Source organism: Zonotrichia leucophrys, unplaced genomic scaffold, assembly GCF_028769735.1.
Source record: "Zonotrichia leucophrys gambelii isolate GWCS_2022_RI unplaced genomic scaffold, RI_Zleu_2.0 Scaffold_196_90382, whole genome shotgun sequence".
Taxonomy (NCBI): domain Eukaryota; kingdom Metazoa; phylum Chordata; class Aves; order Passeriformes; family Passerellidae; genus Zonotrichia; species Zonotrichia leucophrys.
In genome coordinates, this window is record NW_026992401.1 from 9,896 (window position 1) to 34,456 (window position 24,561).

General features: G+C 52.7%; 1 protein-coding gene across 1 annotated transcript in view; it reads right to left on the reverse strand.

Annotated features, from left to right (window-relative positions):
* Positions 1-754: 754 nt before the first annotated feature.
* The window catches only part of MYBPC2 (myosin binding protein C2), a gene marked incomplete at its 3' end in the record, with an annotated part of 48,962 nt that continues 25,155 nt past the window's right edge, over positions 755-24,561 (reverse strand). The window contains exons 12-26 of the mRNA XM_064738136.1: positions 24,342-24,447; positions 20,512-20,678; positions 20,111-20,115; positions 18,650-18,810; positions 14,346-14,452; positions 13,217-13,246; positions 11,711-11,850; positions 9,810-9,969; positions 9,283-9,387; positions 8,149-8,337; positions 6,297-6,431; positions 4,331-4,498; positions 2,931-3,019; positions 1,817-1,946; positions 755-894 (exon numbers count right to left, since the gene is read on the reverse strand). Coding sequence (XP_064594206.1) covers positions 755-894; positions 1,817-1,946; positions 2,931-3,019; positions 4,331-4,498; positions 6,297-6,431; positions 8,149-8,337; positions 9,283-9,387; positions 9,810-9,969; positions 11,711-11,850; positions 13,217-13,246; positions 14,346-14,452; positions 18,650-18,810; positions 20,111-20,115; positions 20,512-20,678; positions 24,342-24,447 — 1,832 coding nt within the window. The remainder of the gene's footprint in view (positions 895-1,816; positions 1,947-2,930; positions 3,020-4,330; positions 4,499-6,296; positions 6,432-8,148; positions 8,338-9,282; positions 9,388-9,809; positions 9,970-11,710; positions 11,851-13,216; positions 13,247-14,345; positions 14,453-18,649; positions 18,811-20,110; positions 20,116-20,511; positions 20,679-24,341; positions 24,448-24,561) is intronic.

Consider the following 24,561-nt stretch of genomic DNA (forward strand, 5'->3'; position numbering starts at 1 on the left):
GGGGGGGTTCGGGGGCGTCAGGGGGTTTTGGGGGAGATTTTGGGGAGCTGAGGGGTTTTGGGGTGGTTTTGAGTTGGTTTTGGGGAATTTGGGGGTTTTTGGGGGGTTTTGGGATCTGGGGGTTTTTTTTGGGGGGTGTTGGAGGCGGTTTTGGGGGAGACGGGGAAAAGGAATTTGGAAGGTTTGAGGTGGTTTGGGGGTATTTGAGGGGGTTTTGGGGAGGGTTTGAGGGGGTTTTGGGGGGGTTTGAGATGGTTTGGGGAAGGTTTGGGGGAGATTTTGGGGAGCCCAATTTTGGGGTTCCATTGAATATTTTGGGGTTCCATTGAGAATTTTGGGATTTCCATTGACTATTTGAGATTTTCATTGGGAATTTTGGGGTTCCATTAAGTGTTTTGGGGTTCCATTGAATATTTTAGTGTTCCATTGAGAATTTTGGGGTTTCCATTGGGAATTTTGGGGTTCCATTGAGTATTTTGGGGTTTCACAGAATATTTTAGGGTTCCATTGAGAATTTTAGGGTTCCATTGAGTATTTTGGGGTTCCATTGAGAATTTTGGGATTTCCATTGACTTTTTTGGGTTCATGGGAAATTTTGGGGTTCCAATTGATATTTTGGGGTTCATTAATATTTGGGGTTTCACTGAATATTTTGGGGTTCCACTGAATATTTTGGGGTTTCACTGAATATTTTAGGGTTCCACTGAGTATTTTGGGGTTCCTCTGGGCAGATTTCGGGGCGCTGCCCCCTCACCATGGTTCTCTTGTCGGCCTTCATGATGGTGTACCCGGTGATCTCGGCGTTGCCGTCGTCCTCGGGGGGCTCCCACTCCACCAGGGCGTTGAACCCCCAAACCTCCTTCACCTGCACGTTCTTGGGGGGGCCGGGCTTCTCTGGAGAGGGGGATCGGATCAGGGACACCCCAAAAATAGCCCAGAAACACCCCAAAAATAGCCCAGAAACACCCCAAAAATACCCCCAAAACCACCCCGAAACTGCCCTGGAACCTCCTTGGGAAATAGCACCCAAAATACCTCAAAACACCCCAAAATAATCTCACAAAATACCCCCAAAACCCCCCCAAAAATACCCCAAAACTGCCCTGAAACCTCTTTGGGAAATAGCACCCAAAATACCTCAAAAACACCTAAGAACTGCCCCAAAATCCCCCAAATCCCCCAAAACCCACCCCAAAAATCCCCCTTAAAACTGCCCTGAAACCTTCCCAGAAAACGGCACCCAAAAATCTCCAAAATCGTCCCAAAAATCCCCCAAAAATCCCTCAAAAACCGCCCCAAACCCATTCTGAAACATCCCAGTGCTCCCAGTTCCCAATCCCAGTGCCCATCTCTGGTTCCCCCATGTCCCCCATTGCCTCTCCCACCGTTCCCCCGTTCCCTCCCAGCCCCTCCCATTCCCATCCCCCAGTGCCCCAGTTCCCAACCCCATCACTCCCATCCCCATTTTCCCGCCCGTTCCCAATCCCAGTGATCCCAGTCACTCCCAGTTCCCAATGCCATCACTCCCAGTCACTCCCAGTGTTCCCGGTCGCTCCCAGTGCTCCCAGTTCCCAATCCCAGTCACTCCCATCACTCCCAGTTCCCAATCCCATATCCCAGTCCTCCCAGTGTTCCGGTTTGTCCCAATCCTCCCAGTTTCCCAGTCCCAGCGCCACCCTGCTCCCAGTTTTCCCATCCCCCGTCCCTCCAGTCACTCCCAGTGCTCCCAGTGCCCCCAGTTCCCAATCCCAGTCCCTCCCATCACTCCCAGTTCCCAATCCCAGTGTTCCCAGTCGCTCCCAGTGCTCCCAGTTACCGACGATGCGCAGGCGCATCTCGGCCGTGTCCTCCATGCCCTCGATGCCACCTAGCCTACGCCCAGTCCCCCGGCCCCAACACGTCCCTCCCATCACTCCCCCGGGGTCCTTCCCCGATTCCCAGTACCCCTTCCGGGGGGGGGGGGGGGGGGGGGGGGGGGGGGTGGGGGGGGTTTTTTTTTTTTTTTTTTTTTTTTTTTTTTTTTTTTTTTTTTTTTTTTCCGCCCGGGGGGGCCCCCCTTTTGTTCCCGGGGGGGGTTCCTTCCCCTTGGATTTGTGGGGGTGGGGGTTATTCCTTATGGGGCTGTGGGTTTGTGGGGTTCATTTCCCAATGGGATCTGGGTGGGGTTGAAGTGTCCCTATGGGGCTGTGGGGTTGAGTTGTCCCTATGGAAAACTGTGGGGGTTGGTTTTCCCCCATGGGTGTGGGGCTGTGGGGGTTGTGGTTCCTTGGTTGTGGGGGAGTTGGTCCCTATGGGATCTGTGGGGTTGTGGGGTTGTGGTGTCGCTATGGGGGGTTGGGGTTTTGGGGTTTCAGGTTATTCCCCTATGGGGTTTGGGTTGAGGTGTCCCTAGGGATCTGTGGGGCTAGTTTTTCCCTATGGGCTTGTGGGGGTTGGGGGGTTGTCCCTAGGGGGCAGCGGGGTTGTGGGGCTGAGGTGTCCCTATGGGGTTGAGTTATCCCCATAAATCCATGGGGCCGAGTGACCCCAATAAATCCCTATGGGGCAGAGTGACCCCAATAAATCCATCGGGCTGATTGGGCCCCAAAAAAAATCCCCATGGGGCTGAGTACCAAAAAATCCATGGGCGAGTGACCCCAAAAAACCCATAGGGCGAGTACCCCATAAAAACCATAGGGCGAGTGACCCCAATAAATCCCTATGGGGCAGAGTGACCCCAATAACCCTGGGGCGAGTGAACCCCAATAAATCCCAATGGGGCTGAGTGACCCCAATAAATCCATGGGGCAGAGTGACCCCAATAAATCCCTGGGGCCGAGTGACCCCAATAAATCCCTATGGGGCAGAGTGACCCCAATAAATCCATGGGGCCGAGTGACCCCAATAACTGCCCAGGCCAGGTTCCCCAGGTTTTGGGGTGCCCCTCTCACCTGGAAGGGGATCACCAGGTTCACCTGCTCCCCCACCTTCCTCACGTACGTCTGCCGCAGGTGCCGGGGCAGCCGGATTTTGGGGCGCTCTGGGGGGGGTTGGACAATGTTTAGGGGGGGATTTATGGGGCAGAACCCCCAAATTTTGGGGTCCCCCCCCGATTTCGGGGTCCCTGCTTACCCATCAATTCCCCCCTAATTCCTTCAGGTTCTTCTCCCCTAAGTTTCAGCTCCGTTTTTGGGGTCCTTCCCCATTTTTGGGGTCCTTCACCATTTTTAGGGTCCCTCCTCATATTTAGCCTTTCTCCCCAATCTTAGGGTCACTCCCAATTTTTGGGGTCCCTCCCCAATTTTGGGTTCCCCCACTTCTGTTTTTGGGCTCCCCCCAAATTTCGGGGTCCTCTCTTTCCTTTATGGATCCCCCTTTGCCTTAAGGATTCCCCCCTGATTTTGGGGTCCCCACCTAATTTCGGGGGCCCCCCCCAATTTCCTGATTCCCCCCAATCCCTGCCTCCCCCCCCGATTTCGGGGTGCTCCCCCTAAATTTCGGGGTCCCCTCTTTTCCTTATGGATCCCCCTTTTTTGGATCCCCTTAATTTCCCTTATGAATCCCCCCTAATTTCGGGATTTCCCCCCCGATTTCGGGATTTTCTCCCCCAATTTCAGGGTCCCCTCAATTCCTGACTACCCCCCAAATTTCGGGGGGGTCCCCCCAAATTTCGGGGTGCCCCCAAATTTCAGCCCCCCCCCCCCCGATTTCGGGACACCCCCCTTTCCTTTATGGATCCCCCCTGATTTCGGGATTCCCCCCCCCTGATTTCGGGGTCCCCCCCTTTTCCTTTAGGCATCCCCCGTTGCCTTAAGAATTCCCCCCTGATTTTGGGGTCCCTCCTGATTTCGGGGTCTCCCCTTTCCTTTATGGATCCCCCCTCAATTTTGAGATTTTCCCCCCTAATTTTGTGACTTCCCCCCAATTTCAGCCTCCCCCCCAATTCCTGGCTCCCCCCCCAAATTCCGGGGTGCTCCCCCCCGATTCCGGGGCGCCCCCTGACTTCGGTTCCCCCCTAATTTCGGGGTCCCCCCTTTCCTTTATGGCTCCCTCGAAGTTCCCTTATGGATCCCCCCTGATTTTGGGATTTTCCCCCCCTAATTTCAGGATTTCCCCCCCAATTTATTTCTCCCCCCAATCTCTGCCTCCCCCCCAAATTTCGGGGTGCTCTCCCCGATTCCGGGGCGCCCCCCTGACTTCGTTCCCCCCTAATTTCGGGGTCCCCTCTTTCCTTTATGGATCCCCCCCCTAATTTCGGGATTTCCCCCCCAATTTCTTTCTCCCCCCAATCTCCTCCTCCCCCCCAAATTTCGGGGTGCTCTCCCCGATTCCGGGGCGCCCCCGGACGCACCGACGATCTCGCGGATGGTGACGGGCTGGGCCATGGTGGCCGGGGGGCTGCGGCCCGCGATGTTGACGCCGACCACGCGGAACAGCAGCTTCTCCCCGGTGGGCAAACCGCGCACCGTGAGCCCGCAGCGCTCCACCAGCTCCGTGTTGGCGGGGGTCCAGTTGGTGTCTGGGGGAGAAATTGGGGTTATGGGGGGAGAAATTGGGGTTATGGGGCTGGGGTCTCCACCAGCTCCGTGTTTGCGGGGGTCCAGGTGGTGTCTGGGGGGAAAAAGGGAAATTTGGGGGGTTATGGGGTGTCGGGGGGTATCGGATTTTGGGGGTCAGGGACGGGGTTTTGGGGCTGGGGTCTCCACCAGCTCCATGGTCGCGGGGATCCAGGTCGTGTATGGGGGACAGAAATTGGGGGGGTTATGGGGTTGGGGGGTAGCAAATTTTGGGGGGTTCTGGGGCCGGGGAAGAGATTATGGGGTCGGGGGTGTTTGATTTTGGGGGGTTATGGGGTTGGGAAGGGGGCTGGAAGGCTCCGAATTTGGGGGGTTTTGGGGCTGGGGTCTCCACCAGCTCCGTGTTTGCGGGGGTCCAGGCCGTGTCTGGGGGGCAGAAATTGGGGGGGTTATGGGTTGGGGAGGGTTATGGGGTGGGGGGTATCAGATTTGGGGGTTATGGGCTTGGTGGGTTTTGGATTTTGGGGGGTTATTTTGGGGAAGAGATTATGGGGTTGGGGGTATTGGGTTTTGGGGGGTTTTGGGGCTGGGGTCTCCACCAGCTCTGTATTCGTGGGGTCCAGTTTGTGTCTGGGGGGAAAAGGGAAATTTGGGGGGTTATGGGGTTGGTGGGTATCAGATTTTGGGGGGTTATGGGGTTGGTGGGTATCAGATTTTGGGGGGTTATGGGGCTGGGGAAGGGCTTATTTTGGGCTCCATCCCCAAATTTTGGGCTCCCCTCAATTTTGGGATCTCCCCCAATTTCAGGGATTTCTCATGAAGTTTTAGGATTCCACCCCAAAAATTTTGGGGTCCTTCCCGAAATTTTAGGGTCCCTCTCAATTTTGGGCTCCCACCAAATTTTGAGGTGCCTCCCTCCCCTCACCACTCCCCCGGGTACCCCTCAATTCTCTCCCAAATTTCACAAAATTTTGGGATCTCCTCCAATTTCAAGGATTCCCCTGAAGTTTTGGGATTCCACCCCAAATTTTTGGGGTGCCCCCCGAGTTTCGGGGTGCCCCACTCATCCCCTCCCCTCATCATTCCACCAGGTACCACTCGATGCCCCCCAAATTTCATCGATTCCCACAAACTTTTGGGATCTCCCCCGAAGTTTCGTGATCTCGCCCCAAACTTTTGGGATCTCCCTCGAATTTTTGTGATCTCACCCCAAACTTTTGGGATCTCCCCCGAAGTTTTGGGGTGCCCCCGGAGGTTTTGGGGTCCCCCAAATTTTGGGGTGCCCCCCTCCCCTCACCAATCCACCACTCCACCCTCAATTCCCTCCCAAATTTTGTCGATTCCCACAAACTTCGAGTTGCTCCAAATTTCAGGGATTCCCCCAAATTTTTGGGATCTCCCCCGAAGTTCTGGGATTCCACCCCAAATTTTTGGGGGTCCCCCCGAGTTTCGGGGTGCCCCACTCATCCCCTCCCCTCATCATTCCACCAGGTACCACTCGATGCCCCCCAAATTTCATCGATTCCCACAAACTTTTGGGATCTCCCTCGAATTTTTGTGATCTCGCCCCAAACTTTTGGGATCTCCCCCGAGGTTTTGGGGTGCCCCCCGAGGTTTTGGGGTCCCCCAAATTTTGGGGTGCCCCCCTCCCCTCACCAATCCACCCTCAGTTCCCTCCCAAATTTCATCGATTCCCACAAACTTTTGGGATCTCCCCCGAAGTTTCGTGATCTCGCCCCAAACTTTTGGGATCTCCCCCGAGGTTTTGGGGTGCCCCCGAGTTTCGGGGTGCGCACTCACCCCCCTCTCGGCACCACTCCACCAGGTAGCCGTCGATGCCCCCGGCCCCCAGGCGCTCGGGCGGGCGCCACTTGAGCGTGGCCGTGGTGTCGGTGACGTCCTCCAGCGTCAGGTGAGTGGGCTCGCTGGTGGGGGCTGCGGGGAACCCCAAAACCAGCACAAATCACCCCAAAAGTCAGCACAAAAATCAGCCCAAAATCAGGGCAAAAATCAGCGCAAAATCAGCCCCAAATCAGACAAAAAGCAGCCCAAAAAACACCCCAGAATCGCCTCAAAATCACATGAAAACCACCCCATAATCAGCCTAAAAAAACACCAAAATCACCCCAACAATACCCCAAAAATCACCACAAATCACCCCAAAAATTAGCACAAAATCAGCACAAAAATCAGCCCAGAATCAGCCAAAAAAATCAGCACAAAAATCAGCCCCAAATCAGATAAAAAGCAGCCCAAAAATCACCCCAGAATCGCCTCAAAATCACATGAAAACCACCCCAAAATCAGCCTAAAATCACCCCAAAAATACCCCCAAAATCACCCCAAATCACCCCAAAAATTAGCACAAAAATTAGCACAAAATCAGCCCAGAAATTAGCACAAAATCTTCTCAGAATCATCCCAAAAATCAGCACGGAATCAGCCAAAAATCAGCACAAAATCTGCTCAAAAATCAGCCCAAAAATACCCCCAAAATCACACTAAAATCATCACAAAAATCAGCACAAAATCAGCCCCAAATCACCCCCAAAACCATTTCAAATTCAGCCTAAAATCAGCTCAAAATCACACAAAAATCCCCCCAGAATCGCCTCAAAATCACATGAAAACCACCCCAAAATCAGCCTAAAATCACACCAAAATCACCCCAAAAATACCCCAAAATCAGCCCAAAAATTAGCACAAAATCAGCACAAAAATCAGCCCAGAATCAGCCAAAAAAATCAGCACAAAATCAGCCCCAAATCAGACAAAAAGCAGCCCAAAATACCCCAAAAATCAGCCCAAAATCAGTCCCAAAACCACCAAAAATCATCCCAAAAATCACCTCAAAATCATCCCAAAAATGACCCCAAAAATCTCCCCCAAATCCCCTCCAGAACCCCCCAAATCCCCCTGGGAGCCCCCAGACCCAATCCAGGACCCCCAAATCCTCCTCAAATCCCCTCTAGGACCCCCCAAATCCCCTCCAAACTCACCCAAATCCTGCTGAAATCTCCCCTCAAATCCCCTCCAGGACCCCCTAAAACGCCCCAAATTTTACCAAACCCCCCCAGATTTTGCCCAAACCCCGCTGAGACCCCCACCCACCGATGGGCATGAAGGGGGGGGTGTTGAGGCTGGGGGCCGAGACCCCGATGGCGTTGACAGCAAAGACCCTCATCTCGTAGAGCGCCCCCAGACCCCTCTGGGACCCCCCAAATCCTCCCCAAATCCTCTCTAGAAACCCCCAAATCCTGCTGGGAGCCCCCAGACCCAATCCAGGACCCCCAAATGCCCCTGAAACACCCCCAGACCCAATCCAGGACCCCTCAAATCCCATCTGGGACCCTCCAAATTCTCCCCCAAATCCCCTCAAGGACCCCCTAAAATGCCTCAAATCTCACCCAAATCTCCCTAAATCTCATCCAGGACCCCCAAAGCCCCTCTGGGAGCCCCCAGACCCAATCCAGGACCCCCAAATGCCCCTGAAACACCCCCAGACCCAATCCCAGACCCCCAAATCTTCCTCAAATCCCCTCCAAGACCCCCTAAAATGCCTCAAATCTCACCTAGATCCTCCTCAAATCCCCCCAAATTTTGCCCAAATCCCCCCAAATTCTACCCAAACCCCCCCAGGACCCCCACCCACCGATGGGCATGAAGGGGGGGGTGTTGAGGCTGGGGGCCGAGACCCCGATGGCGTTGACGGCGAAGACCCTCATCTCGTAGAGCACGCCCTCGATCATGCGCGTGGACTCGAAGGTGAGCGCGGGCAGCACCTCGAAATTGAGCTTCATCCAGCGGTGGGAGCCCTTCTTCTTCCTCTCCACCAGGTAACCTGGGACAGGTGAGACAGGTGAGACAGGTAAAGGACAGAAATTGAGCTTCATCCACCGATGGGAGCCCTTCTTCTTCCTCTCCACCAGGTAACCTAAACAGGTGAGACAGGTGAGATATCCATCGATGGGAGACCTAAATCCCCTTCATCCACCGGTGGGAGCCCTTCTTCTTCCTCTCCACCAGGTAACCTGGGACAGGTGAGACACAGGTGAGACACAAATGAAGGACAGGTGACAAAGGTGAGACACAGGTGAGACAGGTGAGGGACAGGTGAGATATCCATCGATGGGAGCCCTAAATCCCCTTCATCCACCAGTGCGACCCCTTCTTCTTCCTCTCCACCAGGTAACCTGGGACAGGTAAGGGACAGGTGTGTGAGGGACAGGTGAGACACAGGAGCCCTAAATCCCCTTCATCCATCAATGGGAGCCCTTCTTCTTCCTCTCCACCAGGTAACCTAAACAGGTGAGGGACAGGTGAGGGACAGGTGACAAAAGTAAGACACAGGTGAGAGACAGGTGAGACAGGTGAGGGACAGAAATTGAGCTTCATCCACCGGTGGGAGCCCTTCTTCTTCCTCTCCACCAGGTAACCTGGGACAGGTGGGACAGAAGTGAGGGACAGGTGAGGACACACGGACAGAGCCCACACAGGTGTGGGGATGAGGAGGGGACACCCAGGTGCCCATCCAGGTGCCAGATGGGAGGCAGGTGAGGACAGGTGAGACACAGGTGAGGACAGATGACAACAGATGAGGGACAGGTGTGTGTGGGGACAGGTGTGACAGGTGAGGGATAGGTAGGACAGGTAAGGGACAGGTGTGAAGGACACACAGAGCCCACACAGGTGTGGGGAAGGACAGGGGACACCAGGTGCCCATCCAGATGCCAGGTGTGTCCCCAGGTGTGCCCCCCAGGTGTGCCCACCCAGGTGTGTCTCTCACCTGTGACCGGCTGCCCGCCATCGAACTTGGGCGGCTCCCAGACCAGCACGGCCCAGTCCTCGCCCACCTGGGTGACGCGAACGGCCTCGGGCGGGTCAGGGACATCTGCGGGGACAGGTGAGGTTACCTGTGTGCCCAGGTGAGGTTACCTGTGTGCCCAGGTGTACCCAGGTGTGCCCAGGTGTGCCCAGGTGTGTCCCCAGGTGTGCCCAGGTGTGTCCCCAGGTGTGTCCCCAGGTGTAGCTCCATTGTTCCCAGGTGTGCTCAGGTGCATCCCCAGGTGTGCCCAAGTGTGCCCAGGTGTGTCCCCATTGTTCCCAGGTGTGCCCAGGTGTCCCCAGGTGTTCCCAGGTGCCCCCAGGTGCCCCCAGGTGCCCCCAGGTGTGTCTCAGGTGTATCCCCATTGTTCCCAGGTGTCCCCAGGTGCCCCCAGGTGTCCCCAGGTGTCCCCAGGTGCCCCCAGGTGTATCTCAGGTGTCCCCAGGTGTCCCCAGGTGTGCCCAGGTGTCCCCAGGTGTGTCCCGTACCCACGACGCGGATGTTGATGGCGGCCGTGTCCTCGCCGGCCGGGTTGGTCACCCGGATCTCGTAGCGCCCCTCGTCGGCGCGCTCGGCGCTCTCGATGACGAAACTGCTCAGCTCGTGCTTGTCCTCGAGCCGGACACGGCCCTCCTTGGCCGAGAACTCCTGCAGGTGGGACAGGTGAGACAGGTGTGGGACAGGTGGGGACACAGGGACAGGTGTGGGACAGGAGCTGCTCAGCTCGTGCTTGTCCTCGAGCTGGACACGCCCCTCCTTGGCCGAGAACTCCTGCAGGTGGGACACAGACAGGTGAGATGGAAATGTGTGGGACAGGTGTGGGACAGGTGTGGGACAGGTGAGATGGACAGGTGAGACAGGTGTGGGACAGGTGGGGACACAGGGACAGGTGTGGGACAGGAGCTGCTCAGCTCGTGCTTGTCCTCGAGCTGGACACGGCCCTCCTTGGCCGAGAACTCCTGCACAGGTGGGACAGGTGAGACACAGACAGGTGAGATGGACAGGTGAGATGGACAGGTGAGATGGAAATGTATGGGACAGGTGAGATGGACAGGTGTTGGACAGGTGAGACAGGAGCTGCTCAGCTCGTGCTTGTCCTTGAGCCGGACACGGCCCTCCTTGGCCGAGAACTCCTGCACAGGTGGGACAGGTGGGACACAGACAGGTGAGACAGGTGAGATGGAAATGTATGGGACAGGTGAGATGGACAGGTGAGACAGGTGACACACAGGTGACACTCAGGTGACACAGGTGTGACAGTGACACACACAGGTAACACAGTGACACACTCAGGTGACACTCAGGTAACTCCAATGACACACATGTAACACAGGTAACACAGTGACACTCAGGTGACACTCAGGTGACACACAGGTGACACAGGTGCCCTCACCTGCCCGTCCTTGGTGCAGGTGACCGTGGGCAGGGGCTCCCCCGAGATGGGCACAGTGACACAGGTGACACAGAGGTGACACAGAGGTGACACACAGTGACACACAGGTGACACTCAGGTGACACTCAGGTGACACACAGGTGACACAGGTGACACTCAGGTGTCACAGGTGCCCTCACCTGCCCGTCCTTGGTGCAGGTGACCGTGGGCAGGGGTTCACAGGTGACACATTGACACACACAGGTAACTCCAATGACACACAGGTGACACACAGGTGACACAGGTGACACTCAGGTGACACCCAGGTGCCCTCACCTGCCCGTCCTTGGTCCAGGTGACCGTGGGCAGGGGCTCCCCCGAGATGGGCACAGTGACACAGGTGACACATTGACACACACAGGTAACTCCAATGACACACAGGTAACACAGGTGACACCCAGGTGACACACAGGTAACACAGGTGGCACTCAGGTGTTCTCACCTGCCCATCCTTGGTCCAGGTGACCATGGGCAGGGGTTCCCCCGAGATGGGCACAGTGACACACACAGGTGTGACAGTGACACACACAGGTAACTCCAATGACACAGAGCTGTTATAGGTGACACAGGTGACACACAGGTGCCCTCACCTGCCCGTCCTTGGTCCAGGTGACCGTGGGCAGGGGCTCCCCCAAGATGGGCACAGTGACACAGGTGTGACAGTGACACACACAGGTAACACAGGTGACTCCAATGACACTCAGGTGACACAGGTGACACACAGGTGACACAGGTGACACTCAGGTGACACCCAGGTGCCCTCACCTGCCCGTCCTTGGTCCAGGTGACCGTGGGCAGGGGCTCCCCCGAGATGGGCACAGTGACACACACAGGTAACACAGGTAACTCCAATGACACACAGGTGACACACAGGTGTGACAGTGACACACACAGGTGACACACAGGTAACTCCAATGACACACACAGGTGACACTCAGGTGTCACAGGTGCCCTCACCTGCCCGTCCTTGGTCCAGGTGACCGTGGGCAGGGGTTCCCCTGAGATGGGCACGTCCAGGCGCAGTTTGTTTCCCGCCACCACCACCAAGGTGTTCTCCGTGTCCTTGCCCGAGCAGTCCAGGTGGATCTTGGGGGGCTCTGGGGGGAGGACAGGGTGGCGATGACACCTCAGGTGTGACCAGGTGTGACCAGGTGTGACCAGGTGTCCCCTCAGGTGTGACCAGGGGTAACCAGGTGTGACCAGGTGTCCCCTCAGGTGTCCTCTGTCCCCTCAGGTGTGACCAGGTGTGACCAGGTGTCCCCTCAGGTGTGACCAGGGGTAACCAGGTGTGCCCAGGTGTCCCCTCAGGTGTCCTCTGTATCCCCCAGGTGCCCCTGAAGGTGTCCCCTGTCCCTGTCAGGTGTTTTCTCAGGTGTCCCCAGGTGTCCCCTCAGGTGTCCCCAGGTGTGTCCTCTGTCCCCCCAGGTGCCCCCCGTGTCCTCTCAAGTGTCTCCTCAGGTGTCTCCTGTCCCCACAGGTGTCACCTGACCCTGCCAGGTGTCCCCACAGGTGTCCCCTCCCACCCCAGGTGTCCCCAGGTGTCCTCACAGCTCTGCTCAGGTGTCACCTGTCCCTGCCAGGTGTCCCCACAGGTGTCCCCCCAGGTGTCCTCTGTCCCCACAGGTGTCCCATCCCACCCCAGGTGTCCTCACAGGTGTCCCCCCAAGTGTCCCCTGTCCCCACAGATGTCTCCTGTCCCCTCAGGTGTCCCCTCAGGTGTGTCCTGTCCTTCCCAGGTGTCCCCACAGGTGTGCTCAGGTGTCACCCCAGTTGTCCTTTGTCCCCTCAGGTGTCCCCACCAGGTGTCCCAAGGTGTCCCCTCTCCCCACAGGTGTGCTCAGGTGTCCCCACAGGTGTCCTCTCTATCCCCCACGTGTCCCCACAGGTGTCCCTTCCCACCTCTGTCCTCCCCAGGTGTCCCCTCAGGTGTCCCCTGTCCTTCCAGGTGTCCCCTGTCCCCACAGGTGTCCTCTCAGGTGTGTCCTGTCTCCCCTCAGGTGTGTCCTGTCCTTCCCAGGTGTCCCCAGGTGTCACCCCAGTTGTCCCTTGTCCCCACAGGTGTCCCCTCAGGTGTCCCCTGTCCCCACAGGTGTCCCTCCAGGTGTCCCCTGTCCCTCCAGTTGTCCCCTCCCACCCCAGGTGTCCCCAGGTGTCCTTCCAGGTGTCCTCTGTCCTTCCCAGGTGTCCCCTCAGGTGTCCCCTGTCCCCTCAGGTGTCCCCTGTCCCTCCAGGTGTCCCCAGGTGTCCCCAAAGTCCCCAGGTGTCCCCAGGTGTCCTTCCAGGTGTGTCCTGTCCCCACAAGTGTCCCCTCAGGTGTCCCCTGTCCCCCCAGGTGTCCCCAGGTGTCCCCAGGTGTCCTTCCAGGTGTTCTCTGTCCTTCCCAGGTGTCCCCAGGTGTCCCCTCAGGTGTCCCCTGTCCCTCCAGGTGTCCCCAGGTGTCCCCAGGTGTCCCCCCATCCTCACCTTGTTTGGGCACGTACTCCACCTTGATCTCTGGGAGGGGGGGAAGGAAAGGGGAGGGGTCAGTGACGTCACCGATCCCAAAACCACGCCCAATGACGTCATCACAGAATTGTCACCAGTGACGTCATTGGGAATTTCCCCCTAAATTTCCCCCAAATTTCCCCAATTTCCCGAAATCCCCCCAAATTTTCCCAAATTTCCCCCCAAATTTCCCCAAACACCCCGAAATTTCCCCGAATTTCTCCCAAATTTCCCCAAATGTCCCTCCCAGTGCCACCAATTTCCCCCTAAATTTCCCCAAATTTACCCAAATCCTCCAAATTCCCCCCAAACAGCCCCAAGTTCCCCCAAATTTCCCCAAATCCCTCCAAATTCCCCCCAAACACCCCCGAATTTTCCCCAAACTCCCCCAAGTTCCCCCAAATTTCCACCAAATTTCCCCAAATTTCCCCGAATTTCCCCAAATCCCCCTGAATTTTCCCAAATTCCCCCCAAATGTTCCCCAAATCCCCCCAAATTTATCTGAATTTCCCCCAAATTTTCCTCAAATTTACCCGAATTTTCCCAAATTTCCCCCAAATGTCCCTAAATCCCCCCAAATTTCCCCAAATTCCACCAAATTTGCCCAAATTTTCCCCAAATTTCCCCAAATTCATCAGAATTTCCCCCAAACATCCCCAAATTGCACCAAAATTCCCAAAATTTCCCCAAATCCCCCCAAATTTATCTGAATTTCCCCCAAATTTCCCCAAATTTTCCCCAAATTCCCCCGAATTCCACCAAATTTCCCCAAATTTCCCCAAACACCCCCAAATTGCACCAAATTTTCCTCAAATTTCCCCAAATTTTCCCGATTTTTCCCCAAATTTCCCCGAATTTCCCAAATTTCCCCGAATTTCCCAAATTTCCCCGAATTTCCCCGAATTTCCCCGAATTTCCCAAATTCCCCCGAATTCCCCCGAATTTCCCCAAACACCCCCAAATTGCACCAAAATTGCCCAAATTTCCCCAAATTTCCCCCAAATCCCCCCAAATTTTCCCGAATTTTCCCCAAATTTCCCCGAATTTCCCCAAATTTCCCCGAATTTTCCCGAATTTCCCCGATTTTCCCCAATTTCCCGGCGCCCACCGAGGAAGTTGAGCTTGGCCGACAGCGTGAGGGCGTAGCCGTCGGGCACGAAGGTGTAATCGCCCTCGTCCTCGGGGCGCACGTCGTCGATCACCAGCTTGTGGATCCTGCCAAGGGCCAAAATCCCACCAAATCCACCCCAAAAATCCCAAAATCCAAAAAAAACCCCAAAAAACCCCACTCAGATATCTCAAAATTCAAAAAAACCCCACCCAAAAATTGCAAAATTCAAAAATATCCCACCCCAAAATCACAACATTCAAAAAAATCCCACTCAAAATTACAAATTTCAAAAAAAACCCACCCAAAAATCGCAAAATTAAAAAAAAATCCCACCCCAAAATTGCGAAATCCCCACCCAAAACCTCCAAAAATTCCAAAGAAATCCACTCAAAAATCCCAAAATCCAAACCAAAAATCACCCACTCGAAACCTCCCAAAAACCCCAAGCAAAAATCCCGAAATTCAAAAAAACCCCACCCAAAAATTGCAAAATTCAAAAATATCCCACCCCAAAATTGCGAAATCCCCACCCAAAACCTCCAAAAATCCCAAAGAAATCCACTCAAAAATCCCAAAATTAAAAAAATCCCAAAAAACCCCACTCAGATATCACAAAATTCAAAAATATCCCACCCAAAAATCGCAAAATTCAAAAATATCCCACCCAAAACCCACAAAATTCAAAAAAATCCCTCCCGAAAACCGCAAAATTCAAAAATATCCCACCCCAAAAATCTCAAAATTCAAAAAAACCCCACCCCAAAATTGCGAAATCCCCACCCTAAACCTCCAAAAATCCCAAACAAATCCACCCAAAAAATCCCAAAATTCAAAAAAAACCCAAAAAACCCCACTCAGGTATCACAAAATTCAAAAAAACCCCACCCAAAAACCACAAAATTCAAAAAAACCCCACCCCAAAATTACAAAATTCAAAAAAACCCCACCCAAAAATCCCAAAATTCCACCCAAAATTCAAAAAAAAAAACCAAAAAACCCCACTCAGATATCTCAAAATTCGAAAAAACCCCACCCAAAAATTGCAAAATTCAAAAAAATCCCACCCCAAAATCACAACATTCAAAAAAATCCCACTCAAAATTACAAATTTCAAAAAAATCCCACCCAAAAATAGCAAAATTCAAAAATATCCCACCCAAAATTGCGGAATCCCCACCCAAAACCCCAAAAATCCCAAACAAATCCACTCAAAAATCCCAAAATCCAAACCAAAAATCACCGACTCGAAACCTCCCAAAAACCCCAAGCAAAAATCCCGAAATTCAAAAAAAACCCAACCAAAAATCACAAAATTAAAAAAAAGTCCCACCCCAAAATTGCAAAATCCCCACCCCAAACCTCCAAAAATTCCAAAGAAATCCACTCAAAAATCCCAAAATTCAAAAAAAAAAACCAAAAAACCCCACTCAGATATCACAAAATTCAAAAAAACCCCACCCAAAAATCGCAAAATTCAAAAATATCCCACCCAAAACCCACAAAATTCAAAAAAAATCCAAAAAACCCCACTCAGATATCTCAAAATTCAAAAATATCCCACCCAAAACCCACAAAATTCAAAATAATCCCACCCCAAAATCGCAAAATTCAAAAAAGTCCCACCTCAAAATTGCGGAATCCCCACCCAAAACCTCCAAAAATCCCAAAGAAATCCACTCAAAAATCCCAAAATCCAAACCAAAAATCACCCACTCGAAACCTCCATCATCCCAAAAATCCCCAAAATCCCAAAAACCCCAAGCAAAAATCCCGAAATGCAAAAAAAACCCAACCAAAAATCACAAAATTCAAAAATATCCCCCCCAAAACCCCCAAAATTAAAGAAAAATCCACTCAAAAATCCCAATATCCCAAAAACCCTCACTAAAAAAATCCCCAAAAAACACCCAAAAATCCCAAAATCAAAAAATATCTGATCCAAAAATCCCAAAATCCCCCCAAAAATCCCAAAAATCCCAACCCAAAAATGGCAAAATTCAAAAATATCCCATGCAAAACCCTCAAAATTCAAAATAATCCCACCCAAAAGCTCCAAGTTAAAAAAAATCCATTAAAAAATTCCAAAATCCAAAAAAAATCCACCCAAAAATCCACAAAATTCCACCCAAAACCCCCAAAAACTGCGCTCAAAAATCCCAAAAAATCCCATTGAAAAACCCAAAATAAAAAAAAATCCACCCAAAACCCCAAAATCCAAAAAAAAACCCAACCAAAAATCCCAAAATCCAAAAAAACCCCACCCAAAACCTCCAAATTAAAAAAAAAATCCATTAAAAAATTCCAAAACCCAAAATAAAAATCCACTCAAAAATCCCAAAATAAAATAAAAAACCCAGAAATCCACAAAAAAATCCCCAAAGAAAAAAATCACAAAAAAATCCCAATATTCCAAAATCCCCAAAATCCAAAAACCCCAAAAGTATCACAAAAAAATCCCAAATTCCCAAAAAAATCACCCAGAAAGTCCCAAATTTGGGGTTTTTTGGGAAAGGGCCAAAATCCAAAAAAATTCACCCCAAAATCCCAAAAAAACCCAAAAAACCCCATTGAAAAACGCCAAAAAATCCACCCAGGAATCCCAAAATTCCATAAAATCCCAGCCAAAACCCACAAAATTCAAAAGAAAAACCACGAAAAAATCCCAAAATTCCCCAAAAAAATCCGCGTAAAAATCCCCAAATTTAAAAAATCCCAAACCCAAAAATCCCCAAATCCAAAAAATCCCAACATTTAAAAAATGCACTGAAAAATAAAAAAACTCCCCCCAAAAAATCCCAAAAATCCCAAAAAATCTCCAAAAATCCCAAAAACCCCCCAAATCCCAAAAACTCCCAAAACCCCAAATGAAAAATCCCAAAATTCCATAAAATTCCAGCCAAAAATCACAAAATCAACAGAAAAACCACAAAAAAATCCCAAAATTCCCCCAAAAATCCGCATAAAAATCCCCAAATCCAAAAAATCCCAAATCCAAAACCCAAAAATAAAAAATGCACTGAAAAATAAAAAAACCTCCCCAAAAAATCCCAAAAACCCAAAAAACCCCACTCAAAAAATCCCAAAAATCCCCCAAAAATCCCAAAAACCCCAAAATCCCCAAAAATCCCAAAAACCCCAAAGAAAAATCCCAAAATCTTTCAAAAATCAGATCCAAAAATCCCAAAAATGCCCCAAAAAACTCAACCCCAAAATCCCAAATTTGGATTTTTTGGGGTTTTTTTGGGGATTTTTTTTGGGATGTTTTTGGGATTTTGGGGGAATTTTTAAAAGTTATTTTTGGGGTATTTTTGGGATATTTTTGGGATATTTTTGGGGTATTTTTGGGGTATTTTTGGGATATTTTTGGGATATTTTTGGGATATTTTTGGGATATTTTTGGGATATTTTGGGGATATTTTTGGGATATTTTTGGGATATTTTTGGGATATTTTTGGGATATTTTTGGGATATTTTTGGGGGTTTTTATGGATTTTTTGGGATATTTTTGGGATATTTTTGGGAAATTTGGGGGTGGGGTTTGGGATTTTTTTTGTGGATATTTGTGGAATTTTTTTAAGGTTAATTTTGGGATATTTTTGGGATTTTGGGGGGATATTTTGGGGATTTTTAAAGAGTTTCTTTGCATTATTTTTGGGATTTTTGGGGTTATTTTTGGGATTTTTTAGGTTATTTTTGGGGAATTTTTGGGGGGGATATTTTGGAAAGTTTGGGGATATTTTTGGGATATTTGGGGGGAAATTTTTTAAGGTTATTTTTGGGACATTTTTGGGGATTTTTGGGAATTTCTTTGTGTTATTTTTGGGACTTTTTGGGGTTATTTTGGGAGGTTTCTTGGGGATATTTTTGGGAATTTTTTGGGGATATTTTGAGATTTTGTTTTTTGTTTTTTGGTATTTTTGGGAATTTGGGTATTTTGGGTTGATTTTTGGGGATATTTTTGGGAATTTTTTGGGGATATTTTGGGGATATTTTTGAGATTTTTCGGGGTTATTTTTGGGTTGTTTTGGGATATTTTTGGGAATTTCTTGGGGTTATTTTTGGGGATATTTTTGGGGATATTTTTGGGATATTTTTGGGATTTTTTGGGGAATTTTTGGGTTATTTTTGGGATTTTTTGGTATTTTGGGGTTTTTATTTTGGGATATTTTTGTGGATATTGGGTTTTTAGATTTGGGGATTTCTTTCGATAATTTTGGAATATTTTGGGAGGGTTTTTTGAGGATATTTTCGGGTTTTTTGGGATTATTTTTGGGATTATTTTTGGTTCTTTTGGGTCTCACCTGCCGGTGTGGGAGATGTGGATGCGTTTGCTGGGCCGGACCTCGACGCCGTTCTTGAACCAGCGCCCGGTGACCTTCTCATCCGACACCTCGCACTTGAACACGGCCTGCTCGGTGGCCTGCACCGTCAGGTCCGCGATGCCCTGCAGCACCTCCAGCTGCTTCCGAGGACCCAAAACATCCATGGGACCCAAAAATCCATGGGGAACCCAAAAAATCCATGGAGGAACCCAAAGAAACCATGAGGAACAAAGAAAAAGAACCCATGGAGAGCCTCTAGGAACATCTGGAGAACCTCCTGCAGCACCTCCAGCTGCTTCTCTGCAGGACCAAAACACCCACGTGGACCCCAAAAATCCATGGGGAACCCAAAAATCCATGGGGAACCCAAAAATCCATGGGGAACCCCAAAGAAACCATGAGGAACCCATGGAGAACATCTGGAGAACCTCCTGCAGCACCTCCAGCTGCTTCTCTGCAACCCCAAAACATCCACGTGGACCCCAAAAATCCATGGGGAACCCAAAAATCCATGGGGAACCCAAAAAAATCCATGGGGAACCCCAAAGAAACCATGAGGAACCCATGGAGAACATCTGGAGAACCTCCTGCAGCACCTCCAGCTGCTTCTCTGCAGGACCAAAACATCCACATGGACCCCAGAAATCCATGGGGAACCCAAAAATCCATGGGGAACCTCAAAGAAACCATGAGGAACCCATGGAGAACCTCTAGGAACATCTGGAGAACCTCCTGCAGCACCTCCAGCTGCTTCTCCGCAACCCCAAAACATCCACGTGGACCCCAAAAATCCATGGGGAACCCAAAAAATCCATGGGGAACCCAAAAGTTCATGGAGAACCCCAAAGAAACCATGAGGAACCCATGGAGAACATCTGGAGAACCTCCTGCAGCACCTCCAGCTGCTTCTCTGCAGGTCAAAACCATCCATGGAGACCCCAAAAATCCATGGGGAACCCAAAAAATCCATAAGGAACCCATGGAGAACACATGGAGAACATCTGGAGAACCTCTTGAGATGCCTTCAGCACCTCCAGCTGCTTCTCTGGAACCCCAAAAATCCATCTCGACCCCCCAAAAATCCCCGGGACCTTCTGAGATCTCCAGGACCTTCTCCAAGGTGACCCTCAAACATCTCCTGGACCCTCCAGAACCCTCCAGTTTCTCATGGACATCCCTGGGACCTTCTGGGGTCTCCAGAACCTTCTCCGAGGTGACCCTCAAACATCTCCAGGACCTTCCAGAAGCTCCCTGAACCTTCCAGAACCCTTCAGATTCCCTGGGACCTTCTGGGATCTCCAGGAGCTTCTCTCAAACATCTCCTGGACCTTCCAGGACCTCCCTGAACCTTCCAGAACCTTCTCCAAGGTGACCCTCAAACATCCCCAGGAGCTCCCAGAACTTTCCAGATTTCCTGGGACCTTCTGGGGTCTCCAGAACCTTTTCTGAGGTGACCCTCAAACATCTCCTGGTCCTTCCAGGAGCTCCTAGAACCTTCCAGAACCTTTCAACTTCTCATGGACATCCATGGGACCTCCTGGGATCTCCAGAACCTTCTCCGAGGTGACCCTCAAACATCTTCAGGAGCTCCCAGAACCTTCCAGGAACCCTCAAATTCCCGGGAACTTTCTGGGATCTCCAGAACCTTCTCCAAGGTGACCCTCAAACATCTCCTGGACCTTCAGGAGCTCCTAGAACCTTCCAGAACCTTCTCCGAGGTGACCCTCAAACATCTCCTGGACCTTCCAGGAGCTCCCTGAACCTTCCAGAACCTTCTCCGGGGTGACCCTCAAACATCCCCAGGAGGTCCCAGGAGCAGGATGACCGCGAGGAGCTCTGACCTTCCACGATGACCTCGGCCTCGGCCTCGCCGCCGTTGGTCAGGATGCGGTAGCGCCCGGTGTCCTCCATGGTGGCCTCGTTGAGGATCAGGAAGTGCTTCTTGCCGTCCTTCTTGAAGCGGTACTTGAAGGTCTCCTCGCGGGTCAGCTCCACGCCGTCCTTCGTCCTGGACACCGGGTGGACAACGGGTGGACAACCCGTGGGTGGGTGTGGAGATGGACACGGGGTGGACACCAGGTGGGTTTGGGGTGGACATGGAGTGGACATGGGGGGAATGTGGAGATGGACGTGGGGTGGACACAAGGTGGACATGGAGTGGAGATGGAGATGATGGAGATGATGGAGATGATGGAGATGGAGATGGAGATGGAGTGGACATGGGGTGGACGTGGGGTGGACATGGAGTGGAGGTGGACATGAACAGGGGATGGACATGGAGATGGACACCAGGTGGGTGTGGAGATGGACATGGGGTGGTCATGGAGTGGACTCCAGGTGGGCACGGGGTGGATGTGGAGATGGACACCAGGTGGACATGGAGTGGATGTGGAGATGGACATGGGTGGACATGGAGTGGGCGTGGAGATGGACACGGGATGGGTGTGGAGATGGACACCAGCTGGACATGGAGTGGATGTGGAGATGGACACGGGGTGGACACCAGGTGGGTTTGGGGTGGACATGGAGTGGACAGGGGGGGAACGTGGAGATGGACGTGGAGATGGACATGGGGTGGACACAAGGTGGACAAGGAGTGGAGATGGAGATGATGGAGATGATGGAGATGGAGATGGAGTGGACATGGGGTGGACATGGAGTGGAGATGGAGATGATGGAGATGATGGAGATGATGGAGATGATGGAGATGATGGAGATGATGGAGATGGAGATGGGGTGGACGTGGGGATGGACATGGAGATGGAGATGGGGTGGTCACCAGGTGGGTTTGGGGTGGACATGGAGTGGACATGGGGGGAATGTGGAGATGGACGTGGAGATGGATGTGGGGTGGACACAAGGTGGACATGGAGTGGAGATGGAGATGATGGAGATGGAGATGGAGATGGAGATGATGGAGATGGAGATGGAGATGGAGATGGAGTGGACATGGGGTGGACATGGAGTGGAGATGGACATGAACATGGGATGGACATGGAGATGGACACCAGGTGGGTGTGGAGATGGACATGGGGTGGACACCAGGTGGACGTTGGGTGGGCGTGCAGTGGGTGTGTGGTGGACATGGGGTGGACATGGAATGGAGATGGAGATGGACATGGAGATGGACACGGGGTGGACACCAGGTGGATTTGGGGTGGACATGGAGTGGACATGGGGGGAATGAGGAGATGGACGTGGAGTGGACACGGGGTCAGGAGGATATGGACATGGGGTGGACACAAGGTGGACATGGAGTGGAGATGGAGATGATGGAGATGGAGATGGAGATGGAGATGGAGATGGAGATGGACACGGGGTGGACACGGGGTGGATTTGGGGTGGATGTGGGGTGGACAGCAGGTGGACATGGGGTGGACGCCAGGTGGACATGGAGATGGACACAGGGTGGACATGGGGTGGATTTGGGGTGGATATGGAGATGGACACGGGGTGGTCAACCAGGTGGGTGGGGAGATGGATGTGGGGTGGACATGGGGTGGGTGTGGAGTGGAGATGCAGTGGAGATGGAGATGGAGATGGAGATGGAGATGGAGATGGAGATGGAGATGGAGATGGAGATGGAGATGGACATGGGGTGGACGTGGGGATGGACATGGAGATGGAGATGGGGTGGTCACCAGGTGGATTTGGGGTGGACATGGAGTGGACATGGGGGGAATGTGGAGATGGACATGGGGTGGTCATGGAGTGGACACCAGGTGGGCACGGGGTGGATGTGGAGATGGACGTGGAGATGGACATGGGGTGGAGGTGGACATGGACATGGGGTGGACACAAGGTGGACATGGAGTGGATGTGGAGATGGACATGGGGTGGACACAGGGTGGACACAGGGTGGACACAGGGTGGATGTGGGGTGGACACGGGGTGGGCGTGGAGATGGACACCAGGTGGACATTGGGTAGATGTGGAGATGGACGTGGGGTGGACATGGGTGGACATGAGGTGGATGTGGAGATGGACATGAGGCGGAGATGGACATGGAGTGGATGTGGAGATGGACACAGAGTGGACAAGGGGATGGACATGGGGTGGGTGTGGGGTGGACACCAGGTGGACACAGACTGGACATGGGGTGGACACAGGGTGGATTTGGGGTGGACACCAGGTGGGTGTGGAGATGGACATGGAGATGGACATGGGGTGGACACAAGGTGGACATGGAGTGGATGTGGAGATGGACACAGAGTGGACATGGGGATGGACATGGAGATGGATGTGGGGTGGGTTTGGGGTGGACACCAGGTGGACATAGAGGTGGACATGGGGTGGACGTTGAGTGGACATGGAGATGGACATGGTGGACATGGGGATGGACAAGGGGGAACACCAGGTGGGCATGGGGTGGATTTGGGGTGGACATGGAGTGGACACCAGGTGGACAAGGGGTGGACACGAGGTGAGTGTGGAGATGGACATGGGGTTGACATGGAGATGGACGTGGGGTGGACACCAGGTGGAGGTGGAGATGGACACGGGGTGGACATGGGGTGGACACAGGGTGGATGTGGAGTGGACATGGAGTGGACGTGGGGTGGACACCAGGTGGACATGGAGATGGACATGGAGATGGACATGGAGATGGACATGGAGTGCACTACAGGTGGACAGAGGGTGGACATGGGGTGGACACGGGGATGGACATGGGGTGGATATGGGGTGGGTGTGGAGATGGACATAGAGTGGACACAGGGTGGACATGGAGGTGGACATGAGGTGGGTGTGGAGATGACCATGGAGATGGACGTGGGGTGGACATGGGATGTAGATGGAGATGGACATAGAGTGGACACAGGGAGGACATGGAGATGGACGTGGGGTGGACACAGGGTGGACACCAGGTGGGCACAGGGTGAACATGGAGTGGATTTGGGGTGGGCACCAGGTGGGTGTGGAGATGGACATGAGGTGGACACGGGGATGGACATGAGGTGGATTTGGGGTGGGCGTGGAGATGGACGCAAGGTGGACAGGGGGTGGACATGGAGATGGACATGGATGGATGCACAGACACAGGTTGGACACACGGACAGTGTGGATGGACACAGGATGGACACAGGGTGGACAGATGGACACAGGATGGACACAGGGACACAGGACAGTGTGGATGGCTACAGGATGGCCACAGGATGGCCACAGGGATGGACAGATGGACACAGGATGAACACAGGATGGACACAGGATGGACAGACAGACACAGGATGGACACAGGGACACAGGATGGACACAGGATGGACACAGGGACACAGGATGGACAGATGGACACAGGATGGACACAGGGACACAGGATGGACACAGGATGGACAAAGGACAGTGTGGATGGACACAGGATGGACACAGGGACACAGGATGGACAGACGGCCGCAGGATGGACACAGGACACTGTGGATGGACACATTGATGGACACACGGACAGTGCGGACGGACAGACGGCCGCAGGACGGACAGACGGCCGCAGGATGGACACAGGACACTGTGGATGGACACACTGATGGACAGACGGACACTGCGGATGGACAGGCAGACACAGGATGGACACAGGGACACTGCGGATGGACAGGCAGACACAGGATGGACACAGGACAGTGTGGATGGACACACTGATGGACACACGGACAGTGCGGACGGACAGACGGCCGGCCCGTACCACATGACCTGCGCGCCCTCCTCGGACACCTCGGCCTCCAGCACCACGCGCTCGCCCACCACCACCTGCTGGTCCTCAGGGCCCTTCATGATGGTCACCGGCGGCTCTGCGGGACAGACGGACAGGTGAGGGACAGACACACGGACAGGTGAGGGACGGACACACGGACAGGTGAGGGACAGACAGACAGGTGAGGGACAGACAGACAGACAGGTGAGGG